This window comes from Pyrgilauda ruficollis, unplaced genomic scaffold (assembly GCF_017590135.1).
Source record: "Pyrgilauda ruficollis isolate IOZ18807 unplaced genomic scaffold, ASM1759013v1 scaffold35, whole genome shotgun sequence".
Lineage (NCBI taxonomy): Eukaryota > Metazoa > Chordata > Aves > Passeriformes > Passeridae > Pyrgilauda > Pyrgilauda ruficollis.
Genome location: NW_024524934.1, coordinates 2,317,922 through 2,338,000, shown reverse-complemented (window position 1 = coordinate 2,338,000; position 20,079 = coordinate 2,317,922). Strand labels below are relative to the sequence as shown.

General features: G+C 38.8%; 1 protein-coding gene across 7 annotated transcripts in view; it reads right to left on the bottom strand.

Annotated features, from left to right (window-relative positions):
* Positions 1-20,079, bottom strand: part of FARS2 (phenylalanyl-tRNA synthetase 2, mitochondrial) — a 233,022-nt gene that overhangs the window by 85,736 nt on the left and 127,207 nt on the right. For all 7 annotated transcript variants that reach the window (XM_041475377.1, XM_041475375.1, XM_041475374.1 and 4 more), the window contains one exon: positions 10,537-10,697. In XM_041475377.1, the coding sequence (XP_041331311.1) occupies positions 10,537-10,697 (161 nt within the window). The remainder of the gene's footprint in view (positions 1-10,536; positions 10,698-20,079) is intronic.

The following is a 20,079-nucleotide window of genomic DNA, read 5'->3' as shown; positions in this document are numbered from 1 at the left end:
CAGATACATAGCATAACAACGGAAACAAAGTGCACCCAATATTTTATTTTGGCTTAGATGAAGAACCTCATATAAAACACTGTTGATTATATTTCCTTTTCTGCTCATTAAGTGCACCATTCCAGAGAGTTACTGTTTAAATTGCAGAATCTCCAGAACACTTGAATGTGACTTACACTAAAATAAGCTGGCATTGTGAATCTTACAGGCACATGCAACACCTGAAAAAGTCCTTTTTCCCACCTATCAACCTATACTTCTTTTTCTCTCTCCTTCCTAAAAAAACATAGAGATTTCCAATATATCAGCAATGACACTTCATATCTCTTGGCTACAACTTCACACAATGCCCTGGACATTGCCATGCTACAAAAGAATTATTTTTCTACACTTCCCAGAGCTAATCTGTACCATCTCACCATGCACAGAAATTTTCCCAGACAAGTCACTGGTAGTTTTGAAATATTTTTATAAATTCCAGTACCACTAATAGAGTTGGGCTTCCTTCTTGTCTTGGGGAAACTGCCCAAGTGGCAGAGGAAGAGGCTGCCCAGGGAAGTGGTGAAATCACTGTCCCTGGAAGTGTTCAAAAAGGGAGTGCATGTGGCACCTGGGGACATGGCTTAGTAGTGAATATGGTGATGATAGCATAACAATGGATTTGGTAATCTAAGAGGTCTTTTTCAACCCAAAGGATTATATGATTCTATGACTCTTGGCAAAATCCAGTATTTTTAATTCCAGAGTAGCCAACTTCACTTCCCCCAACCCCTCTCCCCCCATCTCCCCACTTAAGTTCTAAATTAATACAAATTACAACCTCAAAAGTTCAAAACTCATAATAAAACACCAAGGTAGTGTAGCAAGCTAAAAATTTAAAGTACAGTAAGTAAGCTAGAGAGAAACTGAAATAAAAGGCTCTACTTGTCCATTACCCAGAAGAGGGACAAAAGCCTTTAATTTTTTTCTCTCAGACCCTGAGTATTCCTAAAGCTATACTCTTGTTATAGAGTAACAACACTTCGAAAGAGAATACTACAGAGAAGCCTAAGCTGAGAACAGACTAAGCACAAAAAGGTACAAAAAGTACACTAAGCATTTCAGTATGCAATGACAAAATGTAAAGAACATTCAAATCTCTAGAAGCAGAATCTTGGTGCAGAACAGATATTTCTTCAATGCTTTTCCTTATTTTACAAGAATCAGAAAATGGGTTCACTACTGCTGATTTAGGAGAACAGGTTACATGTGGGAATAATTATGCAAATTGGATTATTGGATTGCATATGCACTTCTGCACAGGCAGGAGGATGCAATCAATCCTCAAAAGAGGGGATTTCTTCCCATTATTAATTTTTCTACAACTGCATAGCCAAATCCTCTGCAGCACATGCACCCCAAAGCATTACTTACTTGTCACATTTTGGCTTAGGCTGTCACTGCAGTAGTTCATGTGTCTCTCACACTAGGAAGATGAAGGAAATGGAGAATTGGTATGATAAGAATAATGCAGTTCTTCCCAACTGTGCCTTCTGTTGTTTGGCTATTCTCTGTAGCCTAATTCATATTCTGATCAGAGAAGTGGTAGCTGAAAATCAGGGTTTTTTATTAACACCATGTACTTCAAAAGGTGCTTCTGTTCATGCATACACACATACAGAGATTGTTCTTCCCAGCCCTCATTTCCTAGGGACACTCCACAGCTCAGCTGCAATGTCTAATCATGCCACAGATGATGACTGTAGAGGCTTAGGCATGATTTTAAAGATCACTTTATCAAAAGCTCTTTGCGAGGTGTATAGTTTACATGTAAAACACTGGCACCAGTGTTAAAAGAACTATCAAATAAACTCATGTATGACAACCCCCATCTTTTTAGCTAACTCTGGAAAAATGAATAAGAGCTTATTTCCTACTGGGTTTGAGATTTTTTTTTTCCTTTATATTTCTGTGGTTGTGTGTGCACACCAGCACATACCTGTATCTCTGAAGGCACATATAGAGTGTGTGCTTGGACACATTTTAAACAGAAGTTTATTCTTACATCAAATGCATAATGTATACTCACAAAGATGTATTTAACCCTGCTACAGGCATGCACATATTCAGATTGTGGTAATTACCTAGGACTGCTAGCCAGAAACCATGGTCCCATTAGGCAGACAGAGCACAAAATGCTAATTCCTGTCCTGAAGAACTTTCCAGCCTAAGGTAGTTTGGAGAAGAGATGCCGAGACAGGAGGTACAAGACAACTACAATTGAAACACCATGGAAAAGAGAATTATTGAGTCACTTCTCAGGTCAGGGCCAAAGACTAAAGTCAAGATATTTTCTATGCCATCCCGCTAACCAGAATTCTAGTACTCACAATGTAAACTAAACCAGTATTGGAGAACCATTGGAAATGTGTAAAGGTTACCCTCCTGACTAGCTACATACTTTTGTAGACAATAAACCGAAAGCTCTGAACATATGTGGACTCCTGTCAAAACCACTAGCATAGCTTCACACAACCTACGTGAAATCTATTGTTACTTTAGATTTCCAGGTTTACTCTTTCACCTAATATCAATTTAATGTGAGTTTCAGCATATATATCACTGCTGGAAATTGCTCCATGGCTTATTTAAGCACTTTGTATGACCATTATACTTCATCATTTGGGATGCAGTAAAGATCGGTTGATATATTCAGCACTGGAATTACTCATTTGTGAGCTATTTGTTTCAAAAAGCCTCAGCCAGTCAAATTGCAAATATATGAGGTTTAGAGATCACAGCAAACCACTGTAACATATGCTTTTTGAAGCTTATTGCAGTTTTTGCTAAGTAATAATTTAGATAGTATCTAGTGTACTTTGACTAGGGTTCATTGGCTTCTGCCTAGGAAGAAAAGACATCAGCAGTAAAATGGTTCTAATGACAGTGCAGCAGCATTCATAACTGCAAAATCATTTTTTATCTACATCACATAGAAGTGGTGCAGACAAAATGCAGTCAAGGCTTCAGTAGCTTCTTTTTGTTTAAAAACGAATTGGAAGGAAGTCCCTGGTGGTCTGGTCTCAGTTGCTGGGAATGTCTTTCACTAGTACTGAGGACACACCTGCTGGGTATATTCACCCCTCACCTTGTATACTGCCTCCAAAAACGAAAGTGCTGTCTCATCAGTTGTGCTGATAGCATGAAGCAACATTGAGAAGTGGATTAGGGAACTGACACAGCTTTAAGGAACTGCAGAGGAAAAAGCTCCGTGATTCATCTCACAGCATAGCCACAAAAGTAGCTTCTGTGGTACATGTGGAGCAGTGAAGCAGAACAGCACAGGGGAACATGAGCACATGGGAAACAAAAACCACCACAAAAAACAAAAAACTGTGCTTCTCATCCTAACACTGTGAGAAACAAGGCTCCTGGGAGGAGTGGTAATGAACAGCCCAAACCCACCAAAACCCTTCAAATGAAGAAAAGTCTCAACTGCTGTCTCTGGACCTGCAGTCAAAAGAGAGGACAATCTGCCAGGTGGATACACTGGTATCCCACATAGCTAGCTTCCAAAATCTCCTGTGGCACTTGCTACATTTGTTAGTAAAGCACTGGACCTCTCACATAACTAAAAATCTATAGGAAACACATAATTACCTCCAGGTTTTGGAATTACCTGCCATAACATAAAAAATTTACTGGTCATTAAAGTATGTGTTAGCATAGACAACTGAAAGTAAGGATGAAATATTTTTGCTCTCTAAACATATATATATATATATAAAATAACATACTCTATCCACTCAAAACAAATTCCAGTTGTGACAGTTGTGCACAAAGCAGAAATTCCTTAACATTAATAAAAGAACAGCTCAAATCAGCTATTTTGCTTCAAGTCACCACCAGCTAAATCTAAACTAAATGTGCTATTGGGATGAGACAAGTTAGAAGAGGTGAACAGGAGTTTTCAATTATTCTAATACTGTGACAACAACACAGAAATACTTAAAGTATTTTCAAGGAACACATGTGGAAGAGAGTGGTAGTTTTGTTAATGAATGCCATAGGCTTGTCCGTACATCCAACTGTTACTAAGGTGACTGCTAAATGGATTAAATGGATTTACTTTGCCCTTTGGTACTTCAGCAGACAACACAGTACATAAGACAAATACCACCAACTAATCTAGGCAGAAAGAGCTATTGACATTTTTTATTTATTCATTTTATTTACTTAGAAAAGTACAAGCAGAAAGGAATTAAACTATTGCTGATTTGTTCAGGTTCAATGGGAGGCTATCAGTGAGACTAGACTGCAGTGGGTGGGTGGAGGGATGGAAACAGGGTATGCGAGAAAATCTGCATCACTGGTATTAGCTCAGAAGGCAGCAGCTAGACTGTTGGGAATCACATCCCTTGTCAGTGCTTATTCTTACCAGGAGTTTCTCATGCTCTCAGGCACATAGTGTAATTCTTGGCTGGCCCTGTGGAGGGCCAGGAGCTGGACTGTGATGATCCTTGTGGGTGCCTTCCGGCTCAGAATGTTCTGTGATTCTGTGAATATCATCTCAGTACAGCCTTTGTCATGGGTCTGGGTTCTGACACACTAAGTGTTTCACAAATCCAGAAGAAGAATTGGAAGTCCTCCACAATCATCTCAAAACTGATGATAGTACTTTAAAACTTGCTTTGATGGCTAGTGGTCATAATTTTTGTGGTCCCTCACACTTGTTGATCTTTCAAAAGGAGATCAGGAGTAGACGTGTACAGTACAAAACCCAGGAAAACTTTCTGATTATCTAGAAAAAGACTTCTGTAACAGCCTCAACAGTTTTTGCCATAAGCCTACTCTCCTTTCCTGTGTTTTTCTTCCCTTTTCATCCCATTCCGCCCAATCTGCTTAAACTTAACTGTAAACCAGAATTTTTCATATTGCCCCCAATGCTCAAAGTACAGCACTTCTCTCTTCTATGTTCCTTTCACTTGGTCTTGTATGAGTGTATGAGTGCTTGCTTTGTATTCAGTCCCATGTGACTGTCCATCCCATTTGCTCATTCTGAACCCCTGCTTTCTTCTTTCTTTACTGTGTTTTCAGACAGTTTTCTTCAGCCGAGAGTGGGAATTCAAGTTCTGTTTACTCTCCAGAATTTTTCTTGTTGACTTTTTTTACACAAGTGTTGATCAGTAAAACTGGCTTAGTGTGGTATGGTTTGTCATATTAAACTCTTCTTGCTTATAATGATCATTTAGGAAGTTTCCACTGCTTCAGCCCTGCAAGGTGCTGATCACTCTCAGTTGGATCCCAGGAAATGTGGAGATCTCTGACCTGAAGCTATTTAGGCATTTGGGTTATGTTTGACTGAGCATACGAACTGTTGCATTGATTTAAATGGGACTGCTTGCAAGTTTAAAGCTCAGCATGTCCTTCAGTACTTTGCCTGGCTAGGGCCAGAGGGCTCAGGTTCCCAGAGCTTCAATACCAGCACTACCTACAAATGACACAAGATAGAACATCCTGATGAGAAGACTTGATGATCAAGTGATTTCTAACCCAATCGTGCAGCTTAGTCCAGCATCTCTGCAATGAAGAAGGTATTTTTGCTCACTCTCCATGCACACCCAACATTAAAAAAAGAGCTTCATGGTGTTCTGCAGAGCATACAGACAAGCCTGAGATGATATACAGCATTGTAAGGTTTTATGGACGTTTGCCTAAGATGATCTATGTAATTCACTCTTAGATATTCAACCTTCCCAAAGTCATGCCAGTAAAATGTTTATGCTACATCATCATCTATTCTCTATTGTACCTCTACATGCAGACACACACATTATATATCTTCAATTACATTAAAATTATTTATACAATAAATCACAGTTGAAGCTATACCTTATTTGTTCAAACACCCAAGTTAAATTTACATATTAATGGTTGCATATTTGGCTTTAATAGATGCACTATTAGAAAATAAACATGAGAAATGAATAACCATTTTAGCATGGAGTCACCTAATCTTGATGAAAAATATCTGAAAATGCAGCAACCAGGGAATCTATTTAATTTTTATTTGAAAATAACGCTAGTCACCGACTAAGAAGATAAATATAAATTATATGGAGTAGTATACTAATGATGGATCAGACAGACCCACCCTGTGCAGTGAATGCCATAAGATCAAACTGGTTGAAATGGATGGTATATACTCTAGATACTCTCCTTCTCAAGTATGGAGTAAAGGATATGACTAGGATGGTTTAATTTGCTAAAGTTTCCCCTTACACTTGACAGTGCATTTTATTTTCAGCATCTTCTAAAGCTTCAGGACAAGCTCTGTGTCTCCCAGCAACAATCAGGCTTATGCACAGGAAAGATGCACAGGGATGATTACTGTCCCTGAAAACTGAAAAGTGCACAGTAAGGTAGAAAAGTTGGACTGTCTAATGGTGTGAACAAGAGGGCTCACATACACAGCAAACAGTGCAAACTGGGCTACTGCGGAAATCCTTTGTCATTAGAGCAGGAGCTTAATTCCTACAGCACACTGAGCAAAGGCAAGGCCCAGCCTTTGCTATCTTGCACAAGAGGAAGAGGAGCCTGCTTTGATTTCCTTCCCAGTACAATGAACCACTTCTTTCCACACAACTACATCTTTTTGATTATTTTGATCATCTCTGCTATCCTCGACTGTTCACTTTTCAAAGCAGAAAGAGTATCCTGGATTAGGACCACATACACCATTCTGGCTACAACTGTGCAGGAGATGAACAGTGTCAATTCAAGTTGTTTGTCAAGTCTCCTCACACCACTTCCAAAGCCTCAGGTCTCCCAGCAGTGCTGCTCCAGGAGCTTCTTCTCTTCTGTAGCCTTAAAATGATCCTGCTTAGAAAGTCTATTATTTTGAGTTTTGTAGCTACCAGGTAATTATAAAGGAATTTAATTTTGAGGGACTGTGCGTTCCCAGCAGACACTAGGAAGGAGCAGACCTTGGAGATGATGGAAGGGGGTGATAAAAAATAGGTGGTGCTAGGCTTATTGCAGATATTGCAGAATATTACAGATAATGCAGAAATCAAGAAGACAGTAACTCCTATCATAGGGAGTCTGTAGTTTTGCTAGAAATCTGATCCAGTTTCCTTCAGTACCACTGCCAGAACAGCCATAATCATGCTTCTGCTTGACCTCAGTGCAGGCCACAAGGCTCCTGAGCAATTGAAATAAATAACGATTTAAAACAACAGCAGCCAGAGACACTGGCAGCATCAAATGGAAGTGACTTTGTCAAGGGAGAACACACCAGGAGTCACTCGACATTATGTGTCGCTTGCTTTGGCAGCAAAATGATGGAGGCTGCAGGATCCATCCTGCTGCCAGAGACCTTTCTTCTTAATCAACACCTCTGGGCTCACCACACTACCACTGAACTGTGAGCGCCTTTCTTCTCTAAATGTCATTTCATTTTTGTACGTTTCCTTGAGACTTGTCAGCCCATGGACTTTTTTTTTTTTTTTTTTGGTAAGAGTGCTGGTTCAGCATAAATCAGAAAATGATTACATGGAACTGTGCTCAGGGCCCTGACAAACAGAGACATAACACAGCAGACTAGGTCGGAACCGAGCCATTTGTTTCATTCCATTGTGCCTTGCAGGCTCTTGGTCCTTCCTGCCTGCCCATCCTCAGTGTTTTGTTTCATGCCTGAGCAGAAGCCCTACACAGACAATTGAAAGAAAGTTACCAGACCCTGATCTCCACACTGCTGTGACTTGTGTCAAATTATAGCTGAAGTGATTTGCTAATCCAAATCCAGGCAATAATCTGATCTGTGGGGAGAAGCACTCTAACACTGCTGTGCTGAGTGGCCACAGTGGTACAAGCACTGTCAGCTTTTCCCAGCAGCTTTTTGACCTACTGAAGCCTGCACACATGTACTGAGCAACTGATGACAAAGGGAAAAGTCTGACACATTCAGGCTGTTAAAAGGCATAAAACATATACTCTAAGTCCCAAGAAAATGCTCCAATTAAATGCAATTTTTGAGCAAGAGTATATTTAGCCCAGCTAAAGGTTACTGCTATGCCATGTGGACTTCACGTATTTGAAGAACATTTTAAAGAAGAGAAAGAAAAATATTTATGTTGGTGGATCATATTCAGACTATAAGAAAGGATTTGGGGGAGTACCCAAAGGTTGACAGGTCACTCTCAGTTAATCACATAAAGGATGGACTTTTACCGGGACCTTCTGAGCCACAGGATTCAATTTCTGTCATGAAAGGCTCTCAAAACACTTGGTCTGTCTTTGTTCAGTTCAGTCAGGCTGAAAAGTACTGCATGGCCTTGCATGCAGAAAAACTGACACTTTTAAAATATCCATTGAGATTTCTTACAACACCAACACTAGAAGACAGGCTAAAAGTTTTCTTTCAAATGAATATGAATAAACCATGTGATTCATTAATTATGACTCTTTATCAAGCAGACAGGAACAAGAGGTCTGCTAACTTGGTTTTACAGCATACCTAAAAAATAACATAGAACAGGAAAAAAAAGTTGAGACCTTATGGTAGTACCAAGAGTATTTAATAGTATTTTCACCTGAAGGGTCATTAACCCTTTAAAAAGCAATGCCAATATGTACTAGAAGTATGTACAGCACAGAGCTTGAAAAAGTTCAATGTAGGGTACCAGACGAAAGCTGGATATAGACTTGCTTTCAAACAAAAACCTAAGCTTGCCTCCATTCTCTTATATTCAGATACAGAACTGAAAAATGTTAACTAAGAGTTGGGGAGAATTACCAAAACTGAAGATGAAACATCCAAGTCGAGTAGGTGTATGTAGGTGTTAAAAGGGAAAGGGGCAAAAAATTAAAAAAAAAAAAAAAAAAAAAAAAAAAAAAAGAGAAATTATAACTTAAAAGTCCTTAAGCAGTACTTGATATCAGAGAAAAAAAATCTGTTTCTAAAACATTGGCCAGACCCTCTCTTTAGAAGAGAAAAAGCACCAAAACTAAGGCTACCAAACAGCACCAATTTAAAAAAAAATCAGATTCAGCTTCCTAGAAATGATGTACTTTCCTCTGAGCTTATCCACAGTAACCTGTGCCTTTGCCATCTTCAGATTGCTTCACTACACCTGACTTACCTAAAACTGAACATGAAAACTACATGCAGCTTAGAGAAATCAGACACCCAGCCCTCTCTTTGACTCAGCTTCAATGTCAGTCCATAACATTCCAACAATCTGGGCCTTTCCCCAAAAGCCCAATCTACTGCTAATATCAGTTGGAAGCTTGGATCCAGAGTTTTAAAGGAAGCAAGAAATCTCATCTTAGCTCCATCAGACTGCAATCTCTAAAGAAAGCCACAAAGGAGCAAAGCCAATCAGAAAGGGACTGAAACAGAGACTTGAGCATTTTTTATTGAAAAGAGCAATAAACATTCTGTAGGAGATCAAGGAAATGTACAAGCAGACACACCTTCAGAACAGTGGCAAAAACCTGTCTTTCTGTAAGATAACTAACTACAAACTGAATGCACTAATGCCAGTTATACCAAATAAACAAATAAAAAAAACCCAATCAACCAAAAAAATTCCTTAAACCTCTACCCATACCAAAAAAGCCAAAATTATCCCCCAAACTTATCTCAAACAGTATTTTGATGCTACCAAACAAGATATGCAAGAATTGCCATGAATTAAAAACAAATGGATGGATGCTGCTACTGGTATGCAGACTACTCAAATGTCACCTATCACTGTTGATTTCCCCTTTAATAATTACATTTCTTAAAAAAACATAATCAAGTTGTACACAAAGAAACCAAACTGAATGGTAAAAGGCAGCTGCAAAATGTATTTTACTGCTTTAGTATTTCAGACTTCATCAAGCATCTATGTCAGCTCAACTCCCCCAAAGACCAGCTGACACCACCTGACTTGAACCTCCCCATGCTCCTGCTGAAGAGTATGATGGAAGCAGCATTTCCACTCAATCCAGTCATGCCTGGTTGCTTCGTAAGTACAAAAAGCAAGACAGGGCTGCTAACCACAAAAATCACCACAGCAGAGGAGTTACAAAACAAATACAAGCTGAGCCTGCACCCTCCCTTCCGACGCCAGGAGAAAAGAGCTGACAGTGAAGATGGCAAGGCACATCCACAAAGAACTTGCCAAAGGTCAACACTGCAATTCACACTGACATCAATGATTGTAGAGTGAAAACAATGGGAAAATTTGAGGATGTGTTATGATCTTGGAATGCTTTGTGTCAGACACATATTTAAAATGAAACAGAATCACAGACACAACTCAAGGACATAACCAAGCCATAACATAACCAAACCACAGCCCTAAATCAATCCCTATTCTGGATATATTTAAAAGTTGAATATGTGCTTAAGCACTTCTCAGAACAGGGATGTTGACTGGGTATCAGCAGGAGTGTACAACATTTGTCTGGTTGAAAAAAATGTTATTATCAAAAGCTGGATTTTACTGCAGTACATGAGAGAATCATGATAGATGTAAAGCTATTATCATATATATTTTATTTTACCTGGAACTTTACTTTTTGCCAAATGTGAGGCCCAATAAATTGTTTCAAGAAGCGTTCATCTTCACTCCAGAACAGTCGGATGTCAGGGATATCGTACAGGATCATGGCCAGCCTCTCCAAACCCAAGCCAAATGCCCAGCCAATTTTATCCTGAGCACCAGCTGCAATACACAAGATAAAAATTCAAGAGTTTAAGTTCACAACATGGAAAATTACTGATAAAATGTTCACCTATTTATTAAGAAGGAATAAAGAAAAAGGTGAAATAGCAAACCAGAAAATCTTACAAGTGCTAAATGAATGATCTAAAGGCTACAGGACAGCTTCTACTTAAATCAAAAACTGCAGCAAGACTGAGCACATCACTGAGTGCAGAAACCAAAAAGGGCAATAAAACAAAGCCACAGCCTGGACAATTTTGTCCAAAGTTTCAGAAAGGCTTGAGAAATGGTGCATAATGCTATACATCACTACCCTTCACTCTGCTTAGAGCTGAGCATTTCCTCACTTGACTCTGCTGTGTTTCATAAGACACATAAACATGAATTCCCTGTTCAGAGTATTCTCCTTGGTCTGACAGACCAAGTCAAGCCTACAGAGCATTAACATCATTACCAACATTTCAAAATACCATAATTGCCTCTTTTGAGGCTTCTGGAAGAAACAGAGCAATGGGATGTGAGGCACCGTTGCATTAGCATCACACCTCCAACGAGGGAAATCCTGAGCTGCTGTTCCTGGGAAAAGCCACTGCTCTCACATTAACAAGTCTCTTTTATGCAGCACTAAATATAAAAGGACAAGAATATTTAATAAAGAAAAGCTGCACAGATATTAATGATGCAACATTTCTGTCAGGAAAGTAAATATTCATACCTTCCTTCATTTATAGGGCAGGAGCACTGACTCATGCAAACAGGGATCTTTTCAACACAAAAAACTACGTCTATGTTTAGCCATCAGCCTACTGATTTTGAAATAAGCTGAGAGCCCAGAAGCCCTGGCAAAGGCTCAGAGCTTTTAAAAACTTAAACAAATGCCTAAACAAACACACATGCTGAAAGGATGTGTGCATGCGTGACAGACTTGACTTCACACCATCAACACTTGCAGTGTGCTCCTGAGTCACACAACATCACTGCACATCTCACAGCTAGGCACCAGGGCCAGCAGCCCCTCCAGAATCAGTTTAAACTAATTTTTTGGAAACTTCGAACTCAGTAACTTTCCCATCTTCATGCAGGAGGTTGGAAGCACAAGTCTTCTTTCTGACCCTTGCCTCTGCTATCAGAAAGGAAACAGCTCCCATTGTTTAGGCACTGATGACAGACATCCTGAGTTCCCCTGTTGTGTTCATTTTTGAGACTAAACAGGCCTGAGTTCTGTTCAAATAGAGGGAGGCATACCAAGCTTGGGAAAAGAGACACACTCGCAACTTCAATTCCATTAATTCACTTGAACATGCCTATTTTACTGGAATAACAGCAGAGCCCCTCTGTGTCTCACCTCAGCAGTATTGTGCTGCCACAGGAGTTACATCAACTTGTAAGGGTATTTCATAGAGGAGTCAGGATATTCTGCCTGACCCTTCTCATGTGCTCAAAGGCAAGATTTTGCACTTTCTGACATTTGAAAGCAGACAGCTCATCAACTCAGCTGTGGAAGTCCTAGGAAATAGAGGACTGGGTGCAAACTCAAAAGGTACCTCATGGCAGAGGCTGCTGAAAACAGTGCTTGGACCAACCAGCAGACTGAGCTAATCTGACTCTGGAAACCCGCAATCCACACTATATTATGTGAAGAACTGCACAACTTGCTTCTGCTGATTTTTAGAGAAAGCAGAGCGACTACAAAGAACATATAGAAACTTGTGTTTAGAAGGGATTTTGAACTTTGACTTTGAGTGTAAACCATAAACTGTTTCTCTTCCATTCTGAGTATACTACTTCTCTCCATACAACAGTATATTAAAGTAATTACATTTGTATGGCTGTGAAAAACGGAATGTAATTCATTGCAATGGTGTTGCTTTTTCAAATTTGCAGCTTGCCTTTCCTAGATCAGCAACTCCTGCCTCAGTGCCAGAGCTCCTATTCATTCCACAAGTACCAGATTTTCACATACATATGGGCATTTCTGTAGACCAACCCTCTCCTCCAGATGTAAAGTAAAGCACCAGGAGCAATATCCATGAGGGTTCTGACTGGTCACTGCTTACTCTCAACTGAGGCATTAAACCTGAAAGCTAAAGATGCCAGATTAAGCATTAGCAGTTCACAGATGCTCAGTAAAGTACACAGGATGGGGGTGATGGTCCTCCTTCCCCACACTAGTGATGATCACTGGTAGAGCAGACAGGGAAAAAAAGAGATGACAGAAGAACAGGTGTATATTCTGATTAGCAGAGCTTTAAATTTAGAACTTTTTTTTTTTATTATATTGATGTGAGAATGGTTTTCACTGTAACACTTTTTTCCTCAGTGACTTGCTATGAACTTGAACTCTGCAATGAATGTCTTGATTTTATACCAGCAACTTCTTTTCTGTTCTGGTTTTCTTGATTGGTTTATTGGGCTTTTTTTTAGAAGGACTGGGACACATCACAGGTTTTTTACTCATAGCAGACAAAGAAATTCTGCTATCTGCCTAGCAGCTCAGAGCATTGTCAACTGAGCTACGATTAAACACCTATTCACCAAACTGAACTTGTCTTTTGGATGATCTTTGTACAATTATCAGCCTTCAAACTTCTCAAATGTCCCCAGTGGAAGCTGTATAAGTGAAGAATTACCTCTACTCAGACAAAATAAATGAAAGAAGAAGAAAAATTCAGATTATTAAAATTCCTCCTCAAATCAGCACTAGTAAATCTCTGCACTCTGCATCTTCAGTTATTTTGTCTCTGACCTCTTCTCCAACTTTCTATTTGTAAAGCTCCAAGTCAATACAGCATTCACTTAAGTCATTTGAAAAACTGCCTTGGTGCATTCAACAAGATTAATGCATGCTTCTAAACATATTTCTGACTGGAAATTACCAGGTGACTTAGAAATCAAATGAGCCAGTAATCATCCTGTAGAGTGAGGGAGCAACCTATAGCTTTCCCAACACAAATACACGTTTAAATGCACCAAATTTCAGCAAGTATTATGCAAAGAAGTCAAAAGAATTTGAGTCAGCAAGACAGGAAAAGTGAACACATAACAGTGTTAAATATGGCAAAAAGCAAGTTGAGGTTCTGATGAGGAGACCTGGCCAAAGCAGCAGATTCCAGGGACCTGGTGGGGCAATCATAGCATCACTGCTTGAAGCAACACAGCCCAACAGATAAAGCTTTCCTGACACATGAGCTTTCCCCAACTGGCCATCAAAGGTTTTTATGCTGCCAGGCTCCTGCTGCCTCACTTGAAAACTCTGACTCCCCACCAGAAGAAAATTGCTTGAAGCCTTGCTTGTCAGGTAGCCAAAGATGGGGGAGGAAAGGATAAAACAGTTTGAGTGGCTTCCCAAACTGGGAGCTAGGACAGCCCAAATCTGATGTCAGAAGGTTGCATCATTGCAGTTCTGTCTTACAGAGAAACTCAAGAATCCTTATCTTCCTTGGTAAGTCATATCTATTTATCCTGGACTACTTTAGCTTCAAGCCCAGGTGAATCAGTTTACATGTAACATAGACCAAGCAAGTCATTCTCCAAAAAGCAATGTTAAACGAAAGTTAAATTTGCTCAGTCAGGATGGGAATCTTCCCAATTATTCACCAAGGCATAAATAATGACCTGCCAGAATTAATGGATTATATTGCCCTGAATCCTCAGAAAAAAACACAGACAGAAACACTCGCCCTCTCAAGGAGTGTGAGGCAAGACATTCTGCTCTGTACAACAATTTTAAGACATAATTTGCAACATAATTTTACTAACAGGTTGATAAAACCTTTTTGGTTTATATTCCAGTCATACTTATTTTTATATTGGCTTTTATTTAAGAATTTTTGCTACTTCTGTAAAACTGCCAATAAAGAAATCTTTCTTTCAATAGACCCTAAATTGGGTCTTCAAGTTGTCATACTCAGCAGTTACTGAGAAGTGAAAGAAATTAAATTTTGATCTTGGATCGAGGCAAAATAATGAATACACAATAGCCTGCATAGAAGGTGATCTTCACAAAATGCACAAAAATTAATATATCCAAAGTATGAGCAGCTGAAATCTGGGATGAGTTCCAGAAGCAAAGACCTGAATTTGATCTCCTTCTTTCAGTCCAAACTATGACTGTTAATGGAGCCTGTTCTAGAACTAAAATGGTGGGAAGAGGGGTGAAGAGATTCTCAAGGACACATGGATTACACATCATGTTTTACAAAACAAATCAGCTTTCAACTGTACAGAAAGAAGTTACAGACATAATGAACACGCGACTTGACACAAAACACCACAAATTCTGGAAACAAATGCCAAGGCCCACATTTGAGTGATTATGTGGTTAATGGACAGCTTACCAATCAAGCTTTGAAAAACAGGTTCTGCAAAACAAATATTTACTTATTTCTAGAGACTAGGAATGGATAGTCTACATAACTGCCACAGTAATGAGGCAAACATGTTTACTTGTGTTAAAAGTAAGTAATTTTAAATTATTTCCTTATTATTTCCATAAATTATTTCAGCTAAAACTCACATATGTTGGGAGTAAAAATTTTACATGGAAAAAAAGTAATACTAAGGTATCAGTCTAATAGCGAAGAGCTTTTGAAACTGCAAGGTCATGTGGCTGGGATGTAAAGCAACTGAGGCCAAACAGCTTATCCAAATTTTCTCTGAACTCCTCTCCAGTGAAAGCAAAAATCAAAACCATCACAGTGTTCTCTTGTAACTCAGTTAAATTGATGCATTCAGACTTCTGTGTGCAACTCAGTTTAAATTGCACCCTAAAATGAGGACCTGGCATTCAGACTATGCATGCTAAGAAAGCCACTCAAGAACTCAATAAAAGAAGTAAACATTCAATTATGCCCATTTTATGTAAAGAGAACTTATCTTTCTAAGTCTCATGTGTGGAATAATTTTCTAACAATAATAGTCACTTTGAGACCAAGGCTATGTCTCCTGGGTCAGACTGATCTGTTCTGTTCCCTTAATTTGAAAACTAAGCAAAAGAACTGTAAAGGTTTGGAATAAGTTTTAATAAGTATGTTTATTTTTGTTCTATAACCAAAAGAGCTATGTATATACTAAAAGAACAGCCTGCTTAAAAAAAACTACCCAGGGAAGCCATCCACCAGATTCTACTTTCTTCTAATATGTAACTAAGATTCTACCACTTTACCAATATTTCAACATCTCAAGTAGCCAGGAATAAATATTTCTGATAGGGAGAAATTAATGACCAGAGCAGAAGAGGACAGGAAAACTAGGTTAGCAAGAAGAGGAAAGAGGGAACTAAAGCAACAAGATCTCCCTATTTTTTTCTACCTCCAATGGATACTTTTAACTTCATTTTATTCATCTTTCTGCTTCTGAAGTTATGAATTTCTCAGTCCTCCTTCCTTGCTCTTTTCCATCTTCCTATGTCTGCCCAAGACCACCTCTCTGACTCCTGCAAGCCCTCCTAAGCATTCCCAACATAATCAATGACAAATTCACCATTAAACAGAATCTTACTTACACCCTAGGATATTTTTCCGAGTTCATAACCATACACTGCAATAGCATTCTACCTTTCAAATTATGTACGATAAAGTATCCACTTAACTCCCAAGAGCAATACAAGACATTAGTCATTAACTATAAATACTTTAATGGTATATGGTTTTCTCTTTCTCTGTATTTCAGCCTGCATAGCTGAACAAATGGCTTGCTTAGATTTTGAGGTTTTTTTCTCTACCCCTGTCTCAAGGCTGAACATTTTCACTGGATGACAGTGCAATTTGCTGTCCTAATTTATGTCACAGAGCAAAAAATTAATTGACTCATTTGCTCTTTTCCCCCTGGCTCTGCCTGCAGGCTACAGTATTGCTGTTTTTGTTCCCTGTATGTAAAAGGAACTCCAACTCCAAACTCCAATTCCTTTCTTTATATTTTGTTCATTCAGAAAAAGCTGGATTTTAAGGGTTTAGGCCTTTTAATATTTTCTAATACTGTTAAGTCTCTCTAGACACTGGGGCCATGGAGATTTGAAAAAATAAATGCTATAAAGAAATACATGAGGAGCTCCCACTTGAGAGAAAGACCAAGCCTACAATACAGTTCAGAAATTAAATTATGAATCTTATTTTTTCAGGGTGTAAGTACAGATGGACAAATTCCCTTCACATATATTCATTGCCCCAGATGCAACATTCTTGGTAAAATTTCACCAAAGTTGACTGTTTAGTGTCTTACAAAATGGCCTTTTATTGCAGAACAACAGACAGGAAGACAGAACAACAGCAAGGAACAAGAACACGAAGATCATCACAATGTGGGACAATCTTCACAAGATTATGACATCCTCAAAACATACAGAGGTAGCAGTTTATCTATCATAGCACAGGACACTGTTCAGCATGTTCAATATTCCTGTTCCAGAACGGCCAGAACACCTGCATGTATACAAAAAGGTTAAAAAATATGTTCAGCTGACAGCAGCACAGTCTTGTGATTACTCCAAAAGCTTGACACTGCACAATAAATCCAACTTCCACAGGCAGGGCCTGATACAACATTTTGTTTTTCTACAGCATGTACCATAAAGAAGCCTTGAGTTTATGACTGAGGTTCCTTGGCTTTGCAATATATAAAAATAATAGACAGATAAGGTTTACGATTTAGCTCCTCTGCCACAAACTCATTCTTGGGAAGAAAGTAATGAAAAGCCTTATGATCACTTAGGCATCACTCTTCTTATAACTGGAGTTGGGATAACAGTCCTTTCTTTCCAGAATGATTTAGGTAAGACACACAATAAATGTAAAATGTTGAATTTCAAAATCTTCCTCTCAATAGTTCTTCAGTATTCTGATGGTAAGGCTGAGAGAAGATTTCATACTGAAGTACAGCATTCATAGTCCAGCTTCAATGAGCTCCAATGAATTCCACTACATGTGTTTTGTATCAGCTCTGACAAGGTTCTGGGTACATACAATTTATTTATTTTTAAGAAAGCACAATATAAAAGGTCTGGGTGTATTTAAATGTATTGTCACATAGCACAGGATCAAAAAATTTTGTTAAGAAGCACTACTCCCAGTTTTCCTTTCTTCTAACTAGAGAACTACTCCATCAGCTCTGTGCTATGACAGCTCAAAGGACATTTCTTACTTTTGCTTACAAAGGGCTCTTCAAAGAGTGGCTTCCCAACCCACATCTACACGTCGATTCCTCATCTGCAATTTGTCCAGCAGCATGCAATTTGACCATTGCATGCTGCTGGACAAAATATCTTCTGTCAATAAGTCTCATGCTATTAAAGACATAGATGTGATTTAAACATCAGCAAAAGGGATTTGAAGGCAATGTCACAAAAGACCCTGTTGCATTTCTCTCTATATTGCTCCTGAGTCCAGTGTGTCTAGCTGGCATTTGTCAAACCTGAACACCTGCAAATACCTTTATCTGCACCTGTAACACTGCTATGGATGCTTAACTAGTCTTCTGGTACATTTTGTACGCAGACATGCAAAAAAGAGAAAGTATATAGCTGTAGCACAGACACCTCAGGAGACTCAATTCTATGCACCAGGAAAAGACATAGTGAGCCATGACCTGCTCTTCCTCCTGGGCCTAAAATCTCCTGTTTCCTCTCTCATCTTCATGTTCTCAGGAACACTCAGATGGAGCAAAAACCTGAACTCACAAATTGGGTTCTCCAGCTTGTAGTGCACTGCTTGACTTCTGTGAAGCAGCAACCTTTGAAATGCATCACCAGGTAAAGGATTAGAACTGTGCCTAATCCTACACCTGCTCAGTGGCACTGCCATGTCCAGAGCTCTTCTGGGGCAGAAACTGAAGGTTTTCATTCAAGGCAAAAGAGTTCTCCCTCCCACTCAGTTCATGTTTTGAAGTTGTACCTGGTCATGGGATCTGGGGAGGTGTCCAAGCAGATGCAGAGGTATCTGCAAGAAGATGCTGAGAAGCAGCATAATTCTGGGCAACACTGGGGGCCACTTAACCACTACACAGTGCAAAACGTCTGATCTAAACCAGATCCTTCAGTTCTACTGTAAATAGGGAGAGAATACCACAAATAATTATTCACTCTATCATAAGAAATGCAGAAATAAACACTTAACTTTTAGACATGTAAATCAGATTAGATTATTTGACCCTATGCATCCACTTCAGCTTCAAGTTTTACTATGAAACTAGCATCACTGTATAATTACAAGGAAAAGAACAAAAATCTTTCATCTCAGAGCAATCACCTCATGCTAATATCTCTTTTAGCTTTTTCTCTCAAATTTCTTTTAATTAGTTTCCTCATTTCTAGCAACTTCTTTCATAGTTTCGGTACTCATATGACACAAATGCAATGAAAATTATGTTTCAAGTACTCCCCTGCCCTTATTTCCCTCTTCCTGCACTGCACAAAGTATCTATTGCCACTTTAAAAAAGTAAATTATAATATATGTAATTTATTTCATGTCATCTTATTCATCAGTAATACTACAGAATTACAGCCAGACCTCCATGCTTTTCTTGCTTATGAGTAGAACATTTAAATTAGTGATTAGCTTTATAATTAAGCCACCATCTCCATATGAAATATGGTGACAAAAAATGTTTAAGATGAAGTAATTGTTCCTTAAAGTTCAAAGTAACTCTTTTTCATTTACTTAGATTTGTACAGAATTAATTTTTTTTTCCCTGAAGTACAATGATTTTGTTAAAAGGTGACATAAATTGTATTAAAATTTGGCATAAAGTGGTTGAAGGAGCTTCACGCAATACAATATTACCAGCTATTGGAGATAAATGAAATGTAACATCATAAAGTCCCACGTAAAATATAGAAGAAAAGCTTAGGAAAAGACAGAAAAAAAGGTTTTGCTTGAAGTCCTTGAAATAATTCGTGGAAACACATTAGCTGTTTTTTGCAGAGGCTGCTTGCTTACTCTTGCCATGGAGTTGACGAGGCACATAAAAGATGCTGGAACAGATACACAAGCGAGGGATGGGTTGCAGGAGGACCCTGCAACTACCCTCTGCCTAGGTATATATACATATACGTCTAGGTATATGTACCCTATGGAACAATTTACACCATTGCACAGTGGCCAACAGCACTAAACAGACCAGCTTTATTTACCTGTGAACGAGGAAGGATTTTCCTTAGAAAAGATTCAAAGAAGACAAAGACTGCCACGTAAAGCACTCAGTCTTTCACAGCTATTTGAAAAAAGCCCCATGTTTCTCCCACTATGTTCATATAAATTCTCAATTTTGTTTAGTATTTTGTATACGTAATAGAGGTATGTACACATGGAATTACTCTACAATACTTGTAATTATATTACACTGATGACTCATAAGAATGTGATGATATACAACAGAATACTTCCATTT